The following is a 25,563-nucleotide window of genomic DNA, read 5'->3' as shown; positions in this document are numbered from 1 at the left end:
CAGAGCATGTGCTTGAGGGCTCCAAATGGATGGGTAAAAGAGACCTCAGGAGGGACGTGATGATGAGAGAGACACAGACAGAATCCAGGAAGAGAGGAAAGTGGAGATCAGAGACATCAGGGGAGGAAAGAAAGGCTAGGAGCTAGAAAGGGAAAGAGAAGCTCTAAGTGACTACTTATACTCCATGTCAATTTACCTAAACACTGAAGCATCTTTACGCAAAACTTTCCTTAAAACTAGAAGTCAGAAACATAGTAAATGCTCATGATTGGAGACTATTATGTGCTAGACATTGAGCTTTAAAACATGGCTCATTTGAGCGTTAGGCATTTTCCCACTTCACAGATGAAAAATGGAGGCTTTGAGGGTTCATTAGGATCAAAGAGCTGGTAATTTAGTCCCTGACGTCAAAGCTTTTTAACCACTGGTTATGCTACCACAGGGGCATCTTCAAAACGAACTTCTCAATTTTGGTTTAGACTTCCACTGTTTGGGACATCCCTACTTCCTCCTTAACATTAAAGGGGTGCAGAGAAATTAGAAATAGTTTGATTTGGTTGAAGAGACTATGCAGTTCCCCTTCCACCCACTAAAGTCTCCCAAAAGAAGTAGGTGATCTGGATTTTGACTCTTAGTGTTTGTTGGGTGTCAGCTTTGCTCAAGAAGGCATAAATATGTTAGTATTTTATTAAGGTGCCAGCGTATCCCAGCCAGGGATCCTCTCCTCCGTGTTTCTAGAAGGCACCTTTCTTTCCTTCTTCCCATCCACCACTCTGCCTCTCCCTGCAGCTGCCGTTGAAGCCATACAGTTTCATAGTTCTCGTGCCCTTCTTGGGGAATCATTCAAGCTTTATTCTTTTTCTTTTCAGGACTTTATTTATTTATTTGACAGAGAGACGGTGAGAAAGAGCACGAGAGAGGAGAAGGTCAGAGGGAGAAGCAGACTCCCCATGGAGTGGGGAACCCCATGTGGGACTCCTTCCCAGGACTTTAGGATCATGCCCGGAGCCAAAGGCAGCTGCTTAACCAACTGAGCCACCCAGGCACCCCCAAGCTTTATTCTTGAAAATGTCTCCTTTAGGGCAAAGCAGTGAGCCTCAAAACACACCCTTGCCAATTGTGATTTTGGGGGCATCATTGCTACCTGACTATTTCTTAACTTACCCTCCACATCTGCTTTCAAATATTAACAAAGATTGCCTGTGGAAAACCCATTGTGTATGTATATCTTTTTTTTTTTAAAGATTTTATTAATGTATTTGAGAGAGATAGCATGAAAGGGGAGAAGGTCAGAGGAAGAAGCAGACTCCCCGTTGAGCTGGGAGCCCCATGCGGACTCTGGGATCATGACCTGAGCCAAAGGCAGTTGCTTAACCAACTGAGCTGCCCAGGCGCACGCCCATAGTGTATATCTTTTTAAATGCTATCACTCCAAAAATAAAATAAAATAAAATAAAAATAAATACATACATACATAAATAAATGCTATCACTCCCTCCACATCCCCCCATCCAGGCTAGTTAATAAACGGCTTTCAACTGGAAAAGAGCTGGTTCCATTCTGACAAACCTTTACTTGCGGTTCTGTTCCAAGTTAGGTATGACTGTCAACTGCTCTTAGAGCCTTCTTAGGTTTCCTCCCAGCATACCTACCTGGGTTACATCTACAGGAGGCATCGGCTAAAGGTGAGGAACTCACACTCAGTGTTGAGGGTTAACTACTTGAGAGGCTCCGGACCTTAAGGAAAAGGGCAAGTCCAAGTTGAGCTACTTCGAGAACCCCTTCTTCTCTTTGCCCCCAAGCATGGGTTATAAGGACAGGTGGAAAGTAAATAAAGCCATTTATTCTGCAAATAGCAAAGAGGCCTAACACTTGCTTAATCTGACAATGGCAAAAGCCTTTCTCTTCTACTTAAAACAAGCTGCTGCCTTTTTCTATACCTGCAGACATCCAGTTGCCTCTGCTGCTTTTAAAATATATTTTACTGTAGTCCGAAAGACTTAAAAAGGCTTTAGACCTGATAAGGTTTTGGTGAAGATCTTCTTCACAACAGGGCTCCTGAAAATCCATGAAGTTTGAACAAAAATGGTAATCAGAATAAAGACCATTTCCCAGTGACTGGAACGCAAGAAGTAAGACCGTATCAACAAATCATTTTTTTTTCAAATTTTTTATTTTAATTCTAGTTAGCTTACCGTGTAGATTAGTTTCAAGAGTACAGCACAGGGATCGTGGGGTTCCACACATCGCAAGGGCTCATCACAAGCGCACTAACGAACCTGGTTTTGTTGTTGGGAGATGTTGCAGTCGGCTCTCTAAGACCGCTGGACTCCTCTCTGTTCCAGTAATTAGGCAAGCTGTTTAACCTTTCTGTACTTCGGTTGTCTGTCTTTAAAATGAGTACAATAATACCAGGCGCAGTAGCTTGACTCCCAAGGATGCTGTGAAACAGAGAACGTTTTTAAAACTCCCAACATGTGCACGTAGAAAAACACCCTGTGGTAATAAATACTACTACCTCGGGTGGACATAGTGCCTTTACCCTAGAGTTCAAACCCAGAGTTGTGATAGAAACAGAAGCGATCTTTACTTCAATTGTCTTTCTCCATCGGTCTTCCTAAAAGAGCGGAAGGATGTTTAAAGAAGTTACGTGATTCACTCCATATTCTTTCCCCTCTCCTGCATTCCTGGCTCCCGGGATGAGAGGTTAAAGAGTAGGAACCCAAGGCAGGGAGAAAAAGATCTGGGTGACACCTCTCAGCACGACCTTAGCGAAGCCGAGAGTGTCGACCCGGATGCGTAACGCCCAAGCCACGGTCCTTTATGGGATTTATAATTTAAACGGGCCCCAAAGCACGAGATTGGCTGGGGAAATGCCCTGATCGCGGTTGGGCTGCTCGCATGGCGTTGCTCAGATACCTCTGGCCGAGCTCCGTCGACGTCCCCAGCCTGCTAGCCCGTCGGGCAGCTGTCGAGCCGCGGAGCCCGTTCGTGGGCAGGGCAGGCGCGGCTCGGGCGGCCGCTGCCCCGTCGCTGACCCTCGCGCGAAGCTGCGCGCACCGAGAGGAGACATCTTCCCAGCCGGGCCTCCCGCGCCCGCCGCGGCCCGGGGTGGCGGGGTCGGCCCAGAGACTGGGGGCGACCCGCGCACCCCTCCGTGGGGGGCGCCCCGACTCGCCGGGGGCGGGGTCACGTCCCACCCAGGGCGCCGGGGGCACCGGCGCTGCGGAAACCTGAGCGTGGCCGAGGAGCGGGGGCTTGCAGGGCCACCTCCCCGGGCGCCTCGGGCCCGCAGTGGGCGCGCCGGCCGCCGCCGCCCCCGGGCCGTCGCGGAGACCACTCCCGCGCCGGGTACCTGTGGACGCCCTTGTCAAGCGCCCGGAGCTCCCCCGGGGGAGCCGAGCCCAGGACAGACATGCTACTCCCGTTTCCTGCCCCTTCGGAGCGGCGAGGAGTGGGTGAGGCGGGGCCGAGCCGCTGCACCGAGGAGCCCCCCGAGCCGTGGGCGAACGGGCCCCGCGGCGGGGGGCGCTGGGGCCTGCCCGGGCATGGCGGGCAGGCCGCCCTCGGCCCAGCGGCCGGAGGGCGAGGGGAGGGCAACCAGGGGGAAGGGGCGCCCCTCGCCCTGGACAGGCCCGAACACGGCGCCGAGCTCGGACCCACCCGGCCCAGCAGCCTGACCCCGGGAGACCCGGCTTTCAGGCGGGCAACGGCTGCTCTGGCCCAGGCCATCCGGCCTTCAGGTTGTGTGACTGTGACGGGCCGACTGGGGCAAAGGGCGGTTGAAGGGGAACGGGGCGCTTCTCCCTTCTGCTTGGGGGGGTTGTTGTGCTTTGTGGGGGGTCGGGGGGGGTCACCACCCTCCCGGGAGAGGTGGGGGAGGGCCGCGGGCGCAGCTGGCCGGCGAGGGGCGGGGTCACAGAGGCGAAGTGTGTGTGTGTTCGAGCGAGGGCGTGTGGGAGGGGAGGGCGCGCGGAGGAGGATCTCGGTCTGCGCGCAGGCGCGAGCAGCGGGTCGGGCCCGAGCCCAGGAAGAAGGCCCTGGGGGGAGCGGGGGCGGTGGGCCGGCGGGAGGGCGGGCAGGCTGACGCGAAGGGGGGCGGGGAGCCGCGTCGGCGTCGCCGGGCGCGGGCGATTCGAGGCCGACGCATCCGCGCGTGCGCGCGCCGCGGAGTGTCCGCGTTAGAGGGGAGTGACGCGTGCGCGTTCACGTGCGCCCGGGAGAGCGGTAAGAAACGCAGGGAGGCTTGAAGGGGGGTGGGGGTGGAGGCTAGCCGGAGGAGGGGTGGGGGGGCGGCGCCTGCGCAGTGCGCCGCGGAGAGCTGTGTGTATGTGAGAGTCTGACGGGTTCAAAATGGCGGCGGCTGCTTCAGCGGCTCCTCCTGTGTGAGGGAAACAACACCCCTCCCCGGCGGCAGCGGCGGCGGCGGCGGCGGCTGCGGCTCGCAGAGCACCTTCCCAGCGGCTGGGCCTGTCGCCGCTCCGTCTATCCTGGGCAGGGGGCGCTCCGGGAGGAGGGGCAACGCCAGGGGGCCCATCCCCCGGAATCCCTCCTCTGCGACTGGGGAGTAGCCGGGGGCTCGTCCCGCAGCGCGGAGCCCGGGTTGAGGGGGAGACGCGAGGGGAGTCCGGGCCCCCAGCCCGGCGCGCCGCGCCGCTCCCGCCCTCTCCGCCCCCCGGGGCCGGGGCCCGCGTTCCGGGGGGCCGGGGCGGCGCGGGGAGCCTCGGGCCGGCCGGTCTCAGCTGATCGGCCGCCGCTCCTGGGATCCGGAGGCGGCCGGGCGGCTGCTCGCCGAGGGCACAGCGAAGAGGGCGCTCCCCGCGGCCGGGGCTGGCCCGGGGCTCGGGCTCGGGCTGCTGACCGCTGGCCCGGGGGAGGCGGGGGCGCCCCGGGCTCGGCGCCGAGGGGTCGCGCTCCCCTCTCCTGACGCCTCCGACTCCCGGTCTCCGAAGCTTGAAGAGGAGGTTTGATTCAGCAACTGTTTCCTCTTTTTCCGGGTCGCTCTGACCCTCTCTGGATACTGGGTTGATCCACGGAAAAAAAAAAAAAAAAAAAGAAGACGACGTTTGGGATTTAATTTTTCCTCTCAGTTTTTGGAATCTTTTACTTCTCACTTGGACCAGAACTCACGAGCAAAATCCCCGGTGAGATTCCCCCTCCTAGGCCTCCCCCCTGGAAGTTTGGTTCACCGTGTTATCTAAAGTCTTAATGTAAAGTTTCTATTTCTTTTTCCGACGGGCGAACGCTTGAAACGCCTTTCCTTCGGGGAGCCCAGCGAGATTTGCCATTTTTCCTCTCCGGCCCTGGCTGCTTTCAGTCCCCGGCGGTCCTCGCCCAGGGGTGCAAACACGGTTTCTTTTCCTCCCGACTTGGGACAAGGGCTTCCTCTAGGAGGGCTCTGCCACGAACTGCTCTTGCAAACTGTGTCATTGGGTCCTTTGGTCTCGTAGCAGTTTGGAAAGGATGCTGTTAACTGGCTGTAATGTAGTTGCAAAAAGGAAAAAAAAATCTGCATTCCCTATGGAAGCCATTATCCTTGAGAATATTTAGAAGAAAAGAAAAAAAACCTTTCTTGGTGTTACGGCTCGACCCTCGCGCAGTTCGGTCGTAATTTTTGGAAAGCTGTATTTTACTTATTTCTGTAGATGGATTCGGTCATCTTATTACTTTATTCGAAAAGATCTACTGTGATTTTTGTCCCTGATTTGCAACTCTCTTGAATTTGTTTCAGAGTTACACACATCTTGTGTTGGGGTGGAGTGTTGGTTTGGGAATGAAAAGATCTAGGGACTGTAGGAAGGCAGGCGACGATTGTGTGAGGCTTTCCTAGAGGGGTATGGGAAATTGTTTTGGAATCTTTCTTTATCCTGATTTTTTGTCCTTTTTAAAATTATAGCCTGCCCTTTTCCCCTTTTAGTTTCTAATTATCCGTGAGAGAGAGCTAATTTGGTTGGGATCTGGATTTGTTCAGTGCCCGCTTCACCTGGTCAGTTCTCTACAGATAAAAGTCCCCCCCCCCCTTTTCTTTTTTTGCCACTGCTGCCATCAAGGGGAGGCTGGCTTATTGTAATCCTGTGGGGAAGAAACAGTGGTGTGTGGCCCATCCACAAGGAACTGAAACCAACATCATCTCCTTTTGCCTAGGCCTCAGACAGTTGTAATGTGATTAACGTTGGTCATGGCAGGGGAACACTTGCCCCAGAGCAGGGGGGTCCCGAACTGACGAAGAGGAACCAGATTTGTCATAGAGCCTTTAACTTACACACATCTTAAATCCCCCTCCTGTGAAAAGAAAGCTTGAGTTCGGGGATGAGTTCTCATCTCTGCTCCTATCCTTATTCTTTAGTGTTGTAAACCTGGTTCCTAAGGAAGAGGAAGGCAGCCCTGGAGTGGTTTCTTCACAGTAATTTCAACAGAAGAGTGAGAGATGGAACCCGAAGAAGAAAGGATTCGTTACAGCCAGAGACTGGTTAGTATTTTATTCTCTCTCTCTCTCTCTTTTCCTTTTTTTCAATTTTGAAGTACAGTAACTGTTTTGTCTCCATTTGTGAACCTACTGTGATTAAAACTTTCCAGGTGGCTTTTCTGTATACCAGAGGAGAGATGGTGTATTAATGTCTCATTTGGTTTTTAGGCCAAGTATTTAGAGCCTTAATATTCATCCTGTTTGGAGATGGACTTGTATGTAGCCTTAACTTCTATAGAAACTGTTGTAAATCAAAGGATTTTGTGGATTACATCGTGACAGCGATCACTAATTTTGCAATACAGATACTGTAATAAATCTAAGATTAGAATGTAAATTTTAGGGACAAAACTGAGAAAGGCTAGTTCTGTATCATTTTTATAGATTTTATAGATTATGGTATGTCGGGATTCGTGGCTTTGAGCTGGGGGGTAGAACTATGGATTTTATTTTTATTTTTAACGCAAGTAACACTGATAGGTTTAGAGGGTTGTTGGGGATTGAGAAAGGGTAGAATACCAGAAGTTCTATATTTTGTATTTTGAGAAGGAAGTATGAGATACATCATGTTGAAAGAAATTTTTACTTAGTAATGGTTTGGAGGGAATTTGCTTGTGTGTGCATATGAATATTTGCTTCTTTAAGCCCTACTTTCCTCTCAGTGTTTCCCTATTGGAGTTTAAAAATTTGATTTTTGTATCCCCTAGTCAAAGAGAACTTTATTAATATTCTCACCATATACTCATTTCAGAAATTTACATTTGTGTCTTTAGAGTAAGGTATGGGGAAAGCCAAAGAATTGTCTGTATTTACGTGAAATTTGGTGAACTGAGAGACCTAAAAGATTACTAAAGGAATTTATAGTGGTTTTCTTTGGCTCTGCGTTTTAGACCGAGTTTGGAAGAAAACAGAATGATTCTGTAATCATTTTCTGATGATCTTCACTCTTTTTGAGAAAAGGCTACTTTGTTTAAACGTGACTGTTAGAAAGGTGTGGAGTGCAAGTATATCCAGCAGTCATGTATGTTCTGGCAAGCCTTACTTCAGGATTTGCCTCATCTCCTAAAGCGTGTGTTGAGAATATAGTTCTTTACCTTTTAGAAATAAACTCTTATTCTTTAACTTTCAGAAATAAACTACGTATGTCAGTAGTGAAATTCTTTGTGCTTATTTTGTTTTGTTTTGACATTCCTTAAACTTTTCTTTGGGACCGTAGGAGAAGAAAGAGGTTGCTGCAGAGTTCTCTTCCCAGGTGATTATTCCTAGCTATGTGGGGAATCATTTTGATTAGGTCAGGCTTGCAGAATTGTTGAGCTGTTATGTATATACTTGAAGGATCTTGGATCTTGGGATCCAGTCTTTCAAAGGAAGAGCCTTTCATTTAGCCAGAAAAAGTTCACATTTTTTAACAAAATAGGAAGGTAGTGGTAGAAATCCAGGGAATCTGTGACTTTTGTCCTGGTAAGATTTTTTTTTAATTGTAAAGTGATTGCTACCTGTTGCACACATTAACCCTTTCCATATCAAACACATTTTGTTTTTGGTTCATGTGTTGTATGAGAGGGCATCAGATATTTGGGGGGGGATCTTGGAATTTTGGGTAATAATTCTGAAGTTTAGGGTGACCGATGTCTGTTTTTCAAAGATTACATGACAAAATTATATCTGAAGTGTAAATTCCTTCTGTAACGTAACTCTTTTTTTTTTTTTAAGATTTCATTGTTTATTTGACAGAGATCACAAGTAGGCAGAGAGGCAGGCAGAGGGAGAGGGGGAAGCAGGCTCCCCTCCCCGCTGAGCAGAGAGCCTGATGCGGGGCTCCATCCCAGGACCCTGAGACCATGACCTGAGCCGAAGGCAGAGGCCTAATCATTGAACCACCCAGGTGCCCCTGTAGCATAACTTTTTTGATTTGAGAGCATAGTGGCAGTTTATTTGAGTGACAAGTTTGCCTACCAGACTTTGAATGTTTGTCTCTGTGGTGAGTCCTCATGTTAAATTGGTTAAGTTAGATCTCATTTGAGAAATTTTAAGACTACCATAATGGCTAATTTTTATAGTAGTTAGCTGTTTTTTTTAAACACTGTGTCTGTCTTTAAAGTAGGTCAAAGTATAGAACTTACTTTGTTTAGCAGGTATTGGCCATAAAACATAAAGTTGGAAAGAGAGACAAACGACAGGTTTACTTACTTAGCGTAGGGATTAAAATTTGTGTGGCCTCATATAATATATATTTGTCAAATTGAAATGAGTTACTTGGTACATTGATTTTAGTGTTACTAAATGTTACTTCCATGTTGTTTTAAGGGACAAAACCTAAATGGTCATCCTTTGTGATATGCCTCTAAAATAGCCTCTTGAGAGAGAAAATAGTATCAGCATTACAAGTCCTAGTCCAGGGGTGCCTCTGTGGTTCGGTGGGTTAAGCCTCTGCCTTTGGCTCAGGTCATGGTCTGAGGGTCCTGGGATCGAGCCCCACAGCGTCCAGCATCGGGCTCTCTGCTCATGGGGGAGCCTGCTTCCCCTTCCCTCTCTGCCTACTTGTGATCTCTCTCTCTGTCAAATAAATAAAATCTAAAAAAAAAAAAAGTCTGAGTCCAGACTCATTTTGAAATGATTTTATTGTATTTGGGACCTTTTACCTACTTTAAGAAAAAGTTGTATTCTTACTAGTAAGAATACTATTAGAAATTGAGTAAGTCATTCTAACGCTTTTACCGAGATAGCTATTTCAAGTGCACAGGCTGAATTTGGTAAATTTTGATATGTTTATATCAATTTTGTGACAAGTCGTTTCTTTTTTTTTTTTTTTTTGACAAGTCATTTCTTAAAGTCAGAAATACCTAGTTTAAAAAAATGACTTGCCTCTTGCTAAACTTTACTATTACATGTGGAAGAGAATTGTACCTTTGAAGATGGTGTATATGTATAGATTTGGGGCATAAGCTCTACTTTTTGGAACTAGAATGCTTGTTTTGCAATGTGGGAAATGAATGATGTTTGACTATTCTTAAGCAAGACATAGTTTTGTTCTTTAATGAAAAGATGAGTCATTTTGTGTATGGATTCCTAGAACAAAGCCAGACAGATCTCTAAGGCACGTTGATGTACCTGGAAAGGGTATTCAAATGAGAGGGGTAGAAGAAGCTTCAGCTTTGGTGATGGATGTTTGATTGTCCTGAAGTGAAGATTATTTATTTCTATATTTCTAGTAAATTTACATTGAGGACTTTATTGAGAAATATTGATGAGTACTAAAGATGGAACTTCTTTTTCTCTTCATTTGATTTGAGCAGCCAAAGTGTTGGAGTAGTTTCAGTTGTTTGTTTCTGACCATGTGTATTAAGTATTGATTTGTAGGGAATATTCAGCATAATATCTTACAGTTAGTTTATCTGAAATGTTAGATCCTTAGCAATTATAATTGATGATCTTTTAGGTTTTCGAAATCATACCAATTCTGAGTAATCCTTAATTGCATAGAAAATCAAGGGCAAAATAGCATGCATCTAAATACTATTTATATGCTACGTAGTATCATTTTAACTTGGGACTTTTTTCATTTTTATTGGAAAAGATGACCTTTGTTATTTATTTTTTAAAAAGATTTTATTTATTTAACAGACAGAGATCACAAGTAGGCAGAGAGGCAGGCAGGGAGAGAGGGGGAAGCAGGCTTCCTTCTGAGCAGAGAGCCCAGTGTGGGGCTCCATCCCAGGACCCTGAGATCATGACCTGAGCCGAAGGCAGAGGCTTAACTCACTGAGCCACCCAGGCACCTTGTTATTTATTTTAATACACTGGACTATGTGTCTTCAACTTGTATAACATACATATCATTACAGTTAGTATGGAAAAATTCATTGGCTCCTGCCAAAGGCAATTGTAGACACAAATGGACATCTGAATCAATGTAAAAGAAAGTGAAGATAATATACTTCAGGGAGAGAGAAGTTACGGAACCTTATATGAAGGAGGAGATGTTGATTTTTTTGAGAATTCCTGATTGTCAATGTTGATGATGAGATTTTCTAAAGGATGTTGTTATACTGTTAGATGTTCAGTGCTGTTTATTTCTTACATATGTTTTTCTTTGAAATAGCTAAATCATTTATCTTTTTTAAGAAACTGGGGGCATTGAAGCCCTAATGATATTCTCACCATTCTTTGGATTACCCTTAAAAATTGTCTTCCCAGATTCAGCAGCAGTTACCAGACTATCCCTTTTATAAACAGTCCCACTTTGAATAACCACTCTAAGTAAGGTCTTTCTGACCAGTAATGGACTTGGCAAAATAAAATCCTCCTTCTAAGCCATATTTTCCCTATTGTGAAAATGTCATCTTGTTAATAACTGGAAAAAAGTTATAGATGGTCTAAATTGTTGAATTTGCTTATTTATAATTATTTAATTAGACTTAACCTTCAGTCTGTGATGGTGGAGGAGTACATTGTTCTGAGTGTTGCAGCCTCCTTCCTGGAGATGTAGGAAAAACTTGTTGCCCGTTTTTGGGTGATTCAGAATGCAGATAATGAGGGAGCTAATTCTTTATTCTTATGCATCAGTCTTCCATAGTAAGCTGCATTTTGGGGACCCATAATGAGGACTGTATTTAAGCCCTATCACTTTCTCTTGTTTTATTTTGCTGAGCACTAGTCATTATCATACTTGTTTGTTTTGTTTGTGCGTCTCTCTCCATTGGAGTGTAAGCTCCTTGAGAGTTGGGAGTTTGTTTTGTTTATGGTATATACTGGATGCTTCAAATAGTGCCTGACACATAGAAAGTGCTCAATAAGTAGCCTCAAAAAAAGAGAAAGTACTCCATCTACAACACAGAAAGTGCTTGATAAGTATCTGTTGATTTTCTTGAAAGCCCTGATAAATACTTTTCTTTGCTACCAGTTTTCTTGAGGCCCAGCGATAAGTCATTGGAATGACGAAGAGTTTGGTGTGTAGGGATGAGCAGAATATCTGGATATTAGGTCTTGCAGTGTGCATAGAACCAGAAGCTTTAAGCTGTGACAGAAAAAATTTATACTTAGCACACATGCCAGATGAACTTACAGTATTTGGGCCATTAGAACAAATGAAAAAAAAAATGTCGAGTTAACTTTAAAAGCTCAGTCTGAATTTTAAGTTCTTCTCTTAATCCTGTAAAAATCTCCTGTTTCAAGGTTTTTGTTGGGTTTTAGACCATCTTAAAGTTGTGAAGTTGCAAGTGATGATATTTTTATTATTCTCCAGTCCTAGTTTTGGCCATTAAAGTCAAAGAATTGATATATTTACTTTATTCCATACAGAGAAACATGCCATTATTTTATGTCCTTTAAAATTTTTCTTCTTGGGGTGCCTGGGTGGCTCATTTGGTTAAGCAGTTGACTCTTGGCTTCAGCTCAGGCTCAGGTCATGATTCCCTGGGTCATGAGATTGAGCCCTGCATCAGGCTCCACGTTAAGCAAGGAGTTGGCTTGTCCCTCTCTCTCTCCATCTGCTTCCCCCCACCTTTAAAATAAGTAAATAAAATCTTCAAAAAAATTTTTTTTTCTTCTTGGTAAATGGACATCCTTGACTAGATTTCATTAATTTGCTCTGTGTGATCTCATTTTTGGAATAATACTCTATTGTCCCATTGTGGTTTTACATCAACAAATTCAGTATGTATGTGCTGAGTACTGGGCTAGGTTCTCTCATACACAGTACCTTGTTTAATCCTCAAAACTGGCCTGTAAGGTAGATGGTATAGTTTTAAACTTTAATTTCTTTTTTATTATGGAAATAAGAGTTTTAGTCTTATTTTTGCCCAAGATCACCGAGTTTGGGGGGGGGATCCAGACGTTGAACCTCATGTTTCTTGTGTTATTTCATACAGAAAACCAATGATACCCATTCCTGTTAAAGGAAGTTGCAGCCTGTGTGCTCTCTTTTTTTTTGAGGCTACTTTTAAAATTTCTTCCCTCACAGATATCTTAACATCCTAAATGAGATAGTTACAAATATTTGACAATCAGTGTTTCATCATGTTTAGAAAAAGGTGGCACATTCTTTTTGTGAACTTTGAACTTACTGTATTTGATCTAGTAAAGCAGTAGTATTTGTGCTGTTTATGTATATGTCAGACTTTTTATTTATGCATGTCACTCATGTCATTGTTTTCTGTTTTAAATTTTAGGTTCTTGAGGGTTTTCTCTATCTGTGAGTACTTGGTAAAAACTTAAGCCATAAAGATAAAAGGCAGCAGATAGTGACCAAGCGAGTGGTTTTGGCAAATAACAGTGGTGAAGGCCACCTTCAGGTAGGTAGAGAGGAGGAGGGAAGGGGGTGGCCTTGCAGGAGGCAAAGACAGCATAAGCTTTACTATGGAATGGGATGCTTATAAGGCCCCTTCTGAGGACATTCATTAGATTCATAGAACTAAAGTAGAAGATTTGTTTTGGAAGGTACCGTTGATAATACTGGGAGCACATTTTAAACAATTATGAAGACCAGGCATGGAAAATAGTCATTGGAAGTTGTGGTTTGTTTTTAATCAGATGGTAATTTGATCAAATGGTGTTTTAGGAGTAATGTTTTTGCAGTTTCAGGTCAGGGACGTGTCCAAAAGAATATTGAAATAAGTTTCCTTTTAAAGTATCAGGTACCTGATCTCTAGAGCAGGGGTTCTTGAAGTGTGGGTCCCTCAGCAGCAGCAGCAGCATTATCTGGGTATCTGGGAACATGTTAGAAGTACATTTAGGGGGCCCTGCCCTATATTTACTGAATTGGAAACACTGGGATTGGGGCCCAGCAATCTGGGTTTTAACAAGCCAGGTGATTTCAATACATGCAGAAGTTTGAGAATCACTGTTCTGGGGGATAGTTAGCAGCAATGGAAAGGAGGAGAAAGTGGGTGCCTGGATGGCTCAGTGGGTTAAGCCTCTGCCTTCAGCTCAGGTCATGATCTCAGGGTCCTGGGATCGAGTCCCGCATCAGGCTCTCTGTTTGGCAGGGAGCCTGCTTCCTCCTCTCTTTCTGCCTGCCTCTCTGCCTACTTGTGATCTCTGTCAAATAAATAAATAAAATCTTAAAAAAAAAAAGTTTCAAGAGCTGGTTGTGGCCCTCAGTGTGAATTTAATATGTAGCCTCAACCTTAATCCATTCTTTATATCCCTGGAATACACAACCCTCTCAGGGCAGTAATCTGGCCAACACACTCTTAAAGATTCTGACAGTCACCTCCAGAGATTGTAGATTCATTATAAATGCAGTGATCATTTATAGTACTTCTGTAGTTTCCAAAGTACTTCTCTGTTTCTTGTGTCTTTTGATCATCTTAATCTTCTGATCATCATCATTTTGGGGGGTTGCCAGAACTTGAGGATGGTGCCACCATATTTCACAATTCCAGCAGGTGCCATTCACATATCTTAATCTGTCTGAAAGATGCCCTTGGAGTTGTGTGGTGAACAACAACAAAAAATCGTGAGCCTTTTTGGATGGATGAGATAAAGGAAAAGTCACCCCATATATTTGAGACAAGGTAAGAAAAAGCCCAATCTGATGGATAATAGTACACATTAATTGAGTGTATACTATGTGCCTGGTACTGGCACTTTTCACATTTTAACTAACTTAATTTTCAGCAACCCTTTGAGATAGGTTCTGTGATTCCCATTTTCTGTTTTGGAAATTGAGGCATATTACAATTAAGTAACTAGTCTGAGGTTATCCAGTTAAGAGAAAGAGTCAGGATTCAAAGTGGGCAGTCTGGCTTCCAAGCCTTCTAATCTATATTGCCTCTTTTTTGACTTTGTTGGAAGATAGTTTCTATATATTTTGTTGATGAACTTTGGATGTTCCCAGGTAATATTTTCTCATTCAGGAGATTCACGCACATAGATGTCTTTTTTAGGTGCTTACACTGTGACAGCTACTTTACTTGGGCCTTACTTTTTTGTAACTTCCAAATGCTGTGGTTTCAAGTAGTGCTGAATGTTTTGAAGAAATTAAGAGGGTGATGAAATATACTTAACCCTTAAATAAGTGGGGATTAAGGGTCCTGACCCTCTGCACAGTGGAAAATCCACATGTAACTTTTGACTCCCCAAAAACTTAAGTACTAATAGCCTATTTTGACCAGAAGCCTTTTGTAACATACACAGTCAACACATATTTTTTGTACTTTGTGTGTTTTTTTTTTAAGATTTTATATTTATTTATTTATTTGACAGAGAGAGAGATCACAAGTAGGCAGAGAGGCAGGCAGAGAGAGAGGGGAGGAAGCAGGCTCCCTGCAGAGCAGAGAGCCCGACGCCGGGCTTGATCCCAGGACCCCGGGACCGTGACCTGAGCCGAAGGCAGAGGCTTTAACCCACTGAGCCACCCAGGCGCCCCTACTTTGTGTTTTTATAATAAAGTAAGAGAAAGGAAAATGTTGAGAAAATCATAAGGAAGAAAAAAAAATACATTTAAAGTATTGTATTGCATTTATCAGAAAAATCTGCATGTAAATGAACCCATGTGGTTCAAACCAGTGTTGTTCAAGGGTCATCTATGCTTACTAGGATGAGGATCGTTCCTTGAGATTGATGATCCCTAAAGGCTCCCTGAGAAGATGGCATCTTGCGACAGAGACCTGAGTGATGAGGAGTCATTCTTGTGAAGTTCGAGGACTTAGGGACCAGGTCTCGGTCAGCAGAGCTCTGGATAGAGGGACCAGCTAATGCAAAGCCCTGTGGTATGAATGAGAAGCACTTAGCTTTGCGTCGGACACCATGCAAAACTCTTGGGATACAGTGTGACCAAAACAGGCATGGTCCTTCGTGAAGCTTCCAGGCTGGTGGGGAAGTCAGTAACTGAATACTTCTGTTAGTAAAATCAGTTACAGTTACGCAAAGGACTACAAAGGTGAATAGAGGATGCAGTGAGACTGTATAGTAAGTGACCTAATCTAAATATCGGGAGTGGGAGGAGGCATCAGAGAACACTTTCTCTGAGAAAGCTTTTAATAGGGAGACCTGAAGGATGAGTAAGAGGTAACCTGTCAGAAAGGAAGTGATTAGCATATGGAGAAACCCTGAGGTTGGAAGGAATCTGACCTGTTTGAAGAACATACCAACCGCACAAAACCAAAAAAGCTAGTGTTAACTGCTGAGAAGTAAGTGGAGGAGAGAGTTAAAATCTTGACAAAGTAATCAGGGGTCAGGTCAAGTAGGGCTTTATTCTGAAGACAGTGGGAAGGCACAAGTTTAGCAGAGGAGTAATGTGCTTGAAATAATAACAGCTGCACTTTAGAGAAGGGATCAGGGAGGGAGTGAGAATGGATTTGGTGACGGCCAATTAGGAGGCTGCTGCCATGGTTTAGGTAAGAAACGATGGAAGTATGGTTGAGAATGCGGATAGTGGAGGTAGGGAGGTTTTGAGAAATACTTAGAAAACAAAATCATAGGACTTGGATTCCTTGGATGTGTGGGAGAGTGACTGTAAGGGGGTATGTGTAAGCATGACTCTCAAGGTTTTCTCATGTGAATATTTTGTGGTAATAGTCCTTTTGTTGAGATAGGGCACGCTGAATGAAGAGCAGGTCTGGAGATTGAGGGGATGAGCATAAACTCAGTTTGGAGCAAGTCTGGGTAGATTGAATGGGAGTACCTATGAAACATCTGGTAGAACTCTTGAGTAGGTAACGGACTGTGATTCTGGACCACAGGAAGGGTTTTTTCGGTACATACCTATGTCTCATTGGCATATGTCTGGTAAATAAAGTTGGGTAGGCATAGAATAGTTTACAAAGGGAGTGAAGGAAGGCCAGAGAGGCAAATCAAGAGAGTAGTGGTGTCTTGGAAGCCAAGGTACTGTGGTACTTACTGTTTATCAAGCGCTGTGTTAAGTGTTAGTGTGTTTTTATTCATTTAATGCTTGTAACTATGAAGTAAGTGCTTTTATTATCGCAGTTTTATAGATCAGGAAAACGACATAAGAAGGGGCTATATAATTTGTCCAAGATCACCAGATAATAACTAGAGAGATTCCTGGTATGTTTTGGTTTTTTTTTGTTTTTGTTTTTTTATATTTTTTTATATTTTTATTAACGTATAATGTATTTTTATCCCCAGGGGTACAGGTCTGTGAATCGCCAGGTTTATGCACTTCACAGCACTCACCATAGCACATACCTTCCCCAATGTCCATAACCCCACCCCCCTTTCCCTACCCACCCCCCCAGCAACTTTCAGTTTGTTTTGTGAGATTAAGAGTCTCTTATGGTTTGTCTCCCTCCCGATCCCATCTTGTTTCATTTATTCCTTTCCTACCTCTCGAACCCCCCACGTTGCCTCTCAACTTCCTCAGATCAGGGAGATCATATGATAATTGTCTTTCTCTGATTGACTTATTTCATTAAGCATAATACCCTCTAGTTCCATCCACGTCATCTCAAATGGCAAGATTTCATTTCTTTTGATGGCTGCATAATATTGAGATTACTGGTTTTTGAACCCAGGTTTGTCTGGCTCCAGTTTGTATTCTTTTTTTTGTTTGTTTTTGCTTTTTTTTTTTTTAAGATTTTGTTTATTTATTTGACAGAGATCACAAGGAGGCGGAGAGGCAGGCAGAGAGAGGGGAAGCAGGCTCCCTGCTGTGTGGGGCTCGATGCTAGGACCCCGGGATCATGACCTGAGCCGAAGGCAGAGACTTTAACCCACTGAGCCACCCAGATGCCCCTCCAGTTTGTATTCTTAAATGACGTTTCATACCGATGGTGAAAAAAGGAGGGGGTAATCAACTGAGGTGGATGCCACCCAGAGGCTGAGTACATTAAAGATGGAGATTTTCATTGGATTTGGCAACATAGAAGTTAATGGTGATTTTAAACAGGAGTTTCAGTGTCATTTGGAGCAGAAGACATTCTTCAAAGTAAGTGTGAGATTAAACAGACAGTGAATGAAAAGAAGTTTAGAGAAGTTTGGCTGTGAAGAGAAAAGGGGAGCAGGTCATGGCTGTAAGTTAAAGTGAAGGATCCAAAGAAGTTTCTCTCAGGTTTTTGTTACGTTTTGTTTTAAGATGGAAGAGACCACTGCATTTTTTTGTTAATAGCGCTATCATCTATTATTCCTTCTTCTGTTATCCTTCAGATTTAATCAGTAGCTAAGACCTGATGAATTTCTCATATTCATCTCTATGTAGTTCTCACTACTACTCCAAATGTTTGGACTCTTAGTCTAGACTATTGTAATAGTCTCTTCCTTGGATTTTTTGGGGGGGGAGGGCATATGTTTACCATTATTTCTTAATATTGTGCTTCCAGGGTTCTGACCATGTAGTTCCTATCCTCCGTAATATTCCCACTCTTTAAAGTCAGTGGTGGTGTGGGATGGACACTGGACTTCGGTTCATGTGACCTGGCTTTGAATTTCAGGTTATTAAACTTAACCTTCATTAACTTAATTTTTTTAAGTTTATTTTTAAAATTTTTATTAAGTAAACTCTACCCCTACCATGGGGCTTGAACTTAAAACCCGAGATCAGGAATCATATGTTCTGCTGACTGAGCCACCCAGTCGCCCCTATGAACTTAACTTTTCATGTGTGGATTAGTGAAAATAAAACATACCTCTCGGAATTTTTTTTTTTTTTTTTTAAGACTTTTATTTATTGGTCAGAGAGAGAGAACACAAGCAGGGGCAATGGCAGGCAGAGGGAGAAGCAGGCTCCCCGATGAGCAAGGAACCTGATGCTGGGCTCGATCCCAGGTTCGTGAGATCATGACTTGAGCCGAAGGCAGATGCTGAGCCACCCAAGTGTCCCTGGAAATGGTTTATAAGTGATCAGTTAACTTGAACGGTTTTGCCATTGTAGGCACAAACTCCTTAGCCTGATATCCAGGCCCTAGTTGACTACTAGGGTCTTACTAGCTACACTTACATTCATATGTCTTCCAGCCAAACGAAACTACCTTCTTGGTTTTTTTTCCCCACACACTTGTGCTATCTTGTCTCCCTGTCCCTACCATAGTTTTCATGTTCTAAAGCCCATTTTGTAATACTGTTTCCTTAGTCCTGTGTATTGAAGGCAACCTTTTCTAAATCCTTATGTTTTTTTCTCCCTACCTCTAATGGTATCTAACTGGATACAAGATAGAAAGTTTAATTATGTCTTTTTTATATGCTTTGTGAGGACAAGGCATGACTTCCCTGGAACACACATAGCATAATACCATTAATATCATTGAGACTCAAGTTGCTGGTTGGTTAACATTTCAAGAAGACAAAGTATAATGTAATAAAATTAATCTCCCTTCTGTGGTTGAGTGCTGACAGTGGTTAGAACAATCAAAGAGGAGAGCCAAGGAACAAAAATTTGCCACGTCTTGATTTGGTCATTAGAGGAAGGCGGAATGGACTATTCATTTCTTGAGACCGTCTAGTTACCCTTGTTCTTTTATTTATTTATTTATTTTAATATTTTATTTATTTGACAGAGAGAAATCACAACGAGGCAGAGAGGCAGGCAGAGAGAGAGGAGGAAGCAGGCTCCCCAAGGAGCAGAGAGCCCGATGTGGGGCTCGATCCCAGGACCCTGAGATCACGACCTGGGCCGAAGGCAGAGGCTTTAACCCACTGAGCCACCCAGGTGCCCCTAGTTACCCTTGTTCTTATATTGTGTTCACCGGCCAGTTTCATAATTAGTTTGGTTCCCCTGTTTGTTGATATTGGGAAATGGGTTTCTTGGATAATAGGCTCATAATATTCATAGTGCAGGCTTGGCATCCGGAAGAAGTTAATCGGCAGTCCTTTTGTCTTGAAGAGTTGAGTAGTAGCCTACCAAGATCCCTCCTTTGAACTTCAAAAGGGCACAGAATGTCCACTTAACAGTAATAGTGTCTACAAATACTCTTCATTTGCAAGGGTTTGAACATGGTGTATAGATTGCTAAGGTACAGTTCTCCAGACCCTTTTCTTAGGGAAGCATTTCTTTGAGTAGATCTTCTAGTTACAAATTGTCATAGTATAGTCTAAAACATCTTTTATGCATGACACTATCACAGCTATATTTACTTGAATTATTGTTTGTCTGTTTCTCTTTCAGATTGTAAGCATTATTAAAGGCTGCTATGATGCCTTTCTCACTGTTTTATCCCCATGCTTGATACAGTGTCTGGTCCACAGTAGACATTAGAAGGGTTTTTTTCGTGAATATGCATCTCTGAGATGCTCTCCCTCCAGCCCCATTCTGCCTTCTCGGTGAGCTCCTAATTATCCTCCAAAGCCCGCAGATACTCTTCTTCGAGTTCTCCTCAGTTAAATTCCTGAGGCACTTTATATGCATTTTTGTTGTGGGACCAGTCACTTTATGTTGTAATTATTTGACCATGAGCCTCTTTTCTTTTTAAAGATTTTATTTATCATTTATTTGACAGAGAGAAAGAGAGAGAGCACAAGCAGGAGGAGAGGCAGGCAGAGGGAGAGGGAGAAGCAGGCTCTCTATTGAACAGGGAGCCCAATGCAGGACTCAATCCTAGGACTCTGGGATCATGACCTGAGCCAAAGGCAGAGGCTTAAGCAACCGCCTGAGCCACCCAGGCGCTCTTGACCACGAGTCTCTTTTCATCCAGCTAGAGTAGACTTCTTTAAGGCAAGGATCATTTAAGTGCTCAGAAAAATATCTGTTGAATTGAACAAAATGTGTTGTGCACTTCCTAAAAATACATAAATTATATAACATAATAACTGAACCCTAACAATGGAACGAAGGCTATTATCCAAGCTTTATTTTATTTATCTGCAAGGTCTTTCTCAATTCTGATAGTTTAAACTAGTTGTTTTCAAAGTGTGCTCCTGACCACATCATCTGGGAGCTTGTTAGAAATGCAGATAATTAGTTCCTACCCCAGACTTACTGAATCAGAAACTCTGGGGATGGCTGAGTTCAGCCAGCCCACCAGGTGATTCTGGTAGATGGTGAAGTTTGAGAACCACTGGAATTTAGCAGTTTATCTGTTTTCTGTGTGTTTCAGAAAATCATAGTTAAACATCTTAATTTAAACTTCAGAGCTTAAAGTTATTTTTAAAGCTTTCTTCATGTTGTTTCCAACCAGTTGAATTTGTGGACTTTTTTAAACTGATCATAGCTGTATAGCTGGAGTGCCTGAATCAGGCAGTCAGTTCAGAAGTATTTGAAGACTGCGGCTTAGAAACTATGTGCATGTGTATTTATATCTGTATGAATGCACCACACACACACACACACGCACACACACATGCTTTTCTCTCCATCAGCGGAAACTCCTCTGGAAGAGTGATTAAAGGAAGGGAAAGGTAAAGTACAGGCTTTACGAGGCCGACTTGAATGGGTGGTATGGCAGAACAAGACATCAAACAGTAGAGAATGCTTTTTTGCAGTAGCAGTTAGATATACTTATTCACTTCCTATACCAAGGAGTTTATTTAATTTTATTTTTGATTCTAGTATAGTTAACATATAGTAGTGAATGAGTTTCAGGTGTACAATATAGTGATTACCAAGGAGATTTCTCAATAAATTTTTGCCTCAGTGTTACCTGCAACAGGTTGTTGGGGACTGAAAGTGCTGATTGTTGGTACTCGTTGACTTCCTGCAGAGGGAGTTGCACACTTCGCTGATAGAAACCGTGTAATAATAGCTTATCTCAGAGGTATATTGTGTGCTCAGCGCCATGCTGAGTGCTTCATATGTGGCCCACTTCCACCATTGTTTTGGCTTAATACCTTGAGTTTAAATTTACTCTCTCTTTAAATAAAGGGAATCTTTTAGAAATGGAATTCCTAAAAAGAACTGCTTTTAAGGTACAGTGTTGCTGCCTGGTTGAATGGTTCCAGGATTTAGAAAACAGTATCATTTGTTCCATTTACCTTTTGTACCTTTATTTATAACAGCGTCTCAAACTTTCTAAATTGAAGAAGCCTGTTTTCTTTAGTCTTTCCTTACACAGAAGTTGCTATTTCTTTCTTTCTTTTTTTTTTTAAGATTTTATTTATTTATTTGACAGAGAGATCACAAGTAGGCAGAGAGGCAGGTGGAGGGCAGGGGCGGGGGTGGGGGAGAAGCAGACTTCCTGCTGAGCAGAGAGTCCGATGTGGGGCTCCGTCCCAGGACTCTGGGATCATGACCTGGGCCCAAGGCAGAGGCTTTAACCCCCTGAGCCTCCCAGGTGCCCCGCATTTTTTTTTTCTTTCTTTCTTTTTTTCTTTAATTATAGTGGCCTTTCTCCACGTCTTTTCTGCCTGTTAACTATTTCTTAGTGGGGTTATCAAAACTATAAGAATTACAATAAGTTCAGAAGTTTTGTTCTTTAGTTTTGTGCTCATTTATTCAACAGACATCAGGCTTACTGTTGGTGTTTATAAATATATTGGGTATACAGAAATGAATATCTTGGACCCTGTCCTTGTACTCTGATAAGAGCCACATAGATAATTATGCTATACTATGATAAATGAAATTTAGGAAGTACAAGGTACAGAAGCAAAAGAAAGGAGGGAATGACTGAGGAAGAAATTCAAAGAGGAGGTAACTGCTAAGTTGGGTATTAGAACATTAAGTATTGTCTAAGCAGGTCAGAAGGCAAGGGAGGAAATTCCACGCAGAGGAACCAGCATATCCAGAAGCAAATACAAATGAGACTGTTGTTACAAGATCAAAACATCATTGCCAGTAGTTGAGGGTTACTGGAACGTAAGAATGGGAGGGAATCTGAGATGGGAAGAGTCACTCATGTACAGTTATGTGTACTTCTGCAGTTGGTAATGGGGAGACATTAGAGGAAGTGTAAACATGGGGGAGGCTCGATCGTATTTCTTACTTGTTTATTTATTTATTTATTTTAGAGAGAGAATGAGTGAGTAAGAGTTGGGGAGGGGCAGAGAGAGAGGGGCTTAAGCAGACTGCACTGGGTATAGAGCCCAACTCAGAGCTCAGTCTCATGACCCATCATGACCCGAGCCAAAATCAAGAGTCAGAGGCTCAACCGACTGTGCCATCTGGGTGCCTCTAATTTTTATTTTTATTTTTTTAAGATTTATTTATTTGAGCAAGCAAGAGAGAATGCATGTGCCCATGACGGGGAGGGCAGAGGGAGAGAGAGAATCCTCCAGCAGACTCGCCACTGAGTGTGGAGCCCAGCACAAAACTCAAATCCCAAGACCCTGAGATCATGACCTAGGCCCAAACTAAGAGTCAGCCCTTAACTGACAGAGCCACCCAGATGCCCCTATTTTTTATTTTTTATGTTAATTTTTATGTCTATGGTAGTATATTTAATTTGCCAGTTATTGAGTGTACTTTATGAAAAACCCTACCAGAGATTCTTGGCTAATGTCATGAGGTATCACTATAGATTTGGATGAATTTTTATTGGGTAAAATTAGTTCAGAAACCATTTTATTTTAATTACTATGTGAATTGCTTAATTTTTTTCTAGACTTTTTACCTTGCCCAAGTCAGAGCTAATCATATAACATTCATTTGCTTGGCTTGTGAGCTTTCTCAGTTTATCTCCCTCTGTTCACGGTGTTACCACCATGTTGTCTTCTGTGTTATTTATGAAAATATTAGGAACATCCCAAACATTATGTTTTGGAGGACACAAACAGCTGGGGAGACCCCTTTTCTTCTGTACTTCATTTCTTCGTTTTTTTTGTTTTTAAAGATTTTATTTATTTACTTGATAGACAGAGATCACAAGTAGGCAGAGAGGCAGGCAGAGAGAGAGGAGGAAGCAGGCTCCCTGCGGAGCAGAGAGCCCGATGCGGGCCTCGACCCCAGGATCCTGGTATCATGACCTGAGCCTAATGCAGAGGCTTTAATCCACTGAGCCACTCAGGCGCCCCCATTTCTTCGTTTTTTTACCAGTTCTTCATATGTGACACAAAATTATTCCAGATTCTATATTTTATTTTATTTTTTTTAATAGTTTTGTAGTCTTTTTTTTTTTTTAAAGATTTTATTTATTTATTTGACAGACAGATCACAAGTAGGCAGAGAGGCAGGCAGAGAGAGAGAGAGGAGGAAGCAGGCTCCCTGCTGAGCAGAGAGCCCAATGCGGGGCTCGATCCCAGGACTCTGGGATCATGAACTGAGCCGAAGGCAGAGGCTTTAACCTACTGAGCCACCCAGGCGCCCCCAGATTCTATATTTTAAAAATTCTGGGGGTGCCTGGTTTGTTCAGTTGGTAGAGCATGTGACTTGTGATCTCAGGATTATAAGTTTGAGCCCTACATTGGGTGTACAGTTTAATTTTTTAAAAAAGCATTATAAAAATTCTGTACAAAGCCTTATTAAAGGTTTTTATAATTTAAATTTTTCTTTCTTTTTTTTTTTTTTTTTGACAGACAGAGATTACAAGTAGGCAGAGAGGCAGGCAGAGAGAGAGGAGGAAGCAGGCCCCCCGCTGAGCAGAGAGCCTGATGTGGCGCTCGATCCCAGGACCCTGGGATTATGACTTGAGCCGAAGGCAGAGGCTTTAACTCACTCAGCCACCCAGGCGCCCCAAAGGTTTTTATCATTTAAATAAATTATATTTTTTGCATTTCTCCCTTTATGGAATCCATGTGAGCATTATAATAGCATATTCAAGAAAGGCTATTTTTTTTTTTTTAAGATTTTATTTATTCATTTGACAGAGACACAGCGAGAGAGGGAACACAAGCAGGGGGAGTGGGTAAGGGAGAAGCAGGCTTCCTGCCGAGCAGAGAGCCCGATATGGGGCTCGATCCCAGGACCCTGGGATCATGACACGAGCGGAAGGCAGACACTTAACGACTGAGCTACCCAGGCACCCCAAGACAGCCTGCGTTGATATATGTGCCATCTTAAGTCAGGTTGTGACTTTATACCAGCCATGAGCCAAATAACCCCACTGGGTAAAAGTAGAATAGGAATTTCTAATGCCATGGTCAGGTGTGTGTGGTGGTTTTAGATGAAGGAAGGCAGCACATCTGCGTCTCAGCCTTCCCTCTGTAAGAACAGCCTTCCCATTCTTCATAGTTGAGAATTTTCTCATCACCTGATGTAGCTCCTTAATGTGGTGAGAGACTTAGTTTTAATACCCATCTGAAAAGAGAAAACTATTGGCTAAAATTTCTCAACCTTGTTCTGTTGTAATAATCTTTTGAATGACTGTGTATACCTGTCCATTATTAGTAAACTTCATTGGCTTCTCCTGAAGCTCTAATGGGAATTGAATGGCAAGCTGACACATGTCCATTTGATTCCAAATCTGTTCATTTCACAAGCCTCTGATAGGTTCATTGCCAGCAGACTTTAAACCAGAGCACTGGCTTAGCTGTGAAATACTTTCTCTTCAGTTTCTGAAAAGAAGTTCTTTTGGGTATAATGCTTTTTTATATGCTATTAAATTCTAAAAATAGTTTATTGGCTAATTGTACTAAGGGATTAATTGATATTAAAAGGACTCCTAGAATTGTAATTAAATACAGGGATAATACAAAGGACTTGAGAAAAATTCAAATAAGATTTTCCCATGGGTAAAATTTTGTTTACCTTTTTCCATACTGATCAGTCTTTTAGAATGTAATAGCGATAACAATTTATTAATGTTTTTGCTTTCTTCCCTCAACTTTGATAGAATCGATAGTTTTTTTCTTTTTTTTTTTTTAAAGATTTTATTTATTTATTTGACAGAGCGAGATCACAAGTAGATAGAGAGGCAGGCAGAGAGAGAGAGAGGGAAGCAGGCTCCCTGCTGAGCAGAGAGCCCGATGCAGGACTCGATCCCAGGACCCTGAGATCATGACCTGAGCGGAAGGCAGCGGCCCAACCCCCTGAGCCACCCAGGCACCCAGAATCAATAGTTTTAAGAGGACTCCCCCAACCCCCTCCAGTGATAGAAGTTACATATGCTGGTTGTGAAAAATACAAGAAAGTGGCTCATGATCCCAGAGTTAACCAGCATCACCATTTTAGCATATCTTCCTTTTTTTTTTTTTTTTTTTTTAACCATGCCTAAAAGTATTTTTATGGGGGTGCCTGGGTGTCTCAGTCATTAGGTGTTTGCTTTTGGTTTGGGTTGTGATGCCAGCATCCTGGAATCAAGCCCTGAATCAGAGTCCCCACTCAGCGGGAA

General features: G+C 43.2%; 1 protein-coding gene across 2 annotated transcripts in view; it reads left to right on the top strand.

Moving 5' to 3' along the window:
• The first annotated feature begins 4,999 nt into the window (after positions 1-4,999).
• KDM2A (lysine demethylase 2A) overlaps positions 5,000-25,563 on the top strand; it is a 117,545-nt gene continuing 96,981 nt past the window's right edge. Inside the window, exons 1-2 of one of the 2 annotated variants that reach the window (XM_046014277.1) lie at positions 5,000-5,144; positions 6,347-6,469. In XM_046014277.1, coding sequence (XP_045870233.1) covers positions 6,428-6,469 — 42 coding nt within the window. In that variant the 5' untranslated portion in view covers positions 5,000-5,144; positions 6,347-6,427. Of the gene's footprint in view, positions 5,145-6,346; positions 6,470-13,851; positions 13,984-25,563 lie in introns of those variants that run through there. The other variant, XM_046014278.1, reaches the window with a different exon arrangement.

Source organism: Meles meles, chromosome 8 (genome assembly GCF_922984935.1).
Source record: "Meles meles chromosome 8, mMelMel3.1 paternal haplotype, whole genome shotgun sequence".
Classification (NCBI taxonomy): domain Eukaryota; kingdom Metazoa; phylum Chordata; class Mammalia; order Carnivora; family Mustelidae; genus Meles; species Meles meles.
Note: the sequence above shows the minus strand (reverse complement) of the source record. Positions and strands in the feature narration are given on the sequence as shown.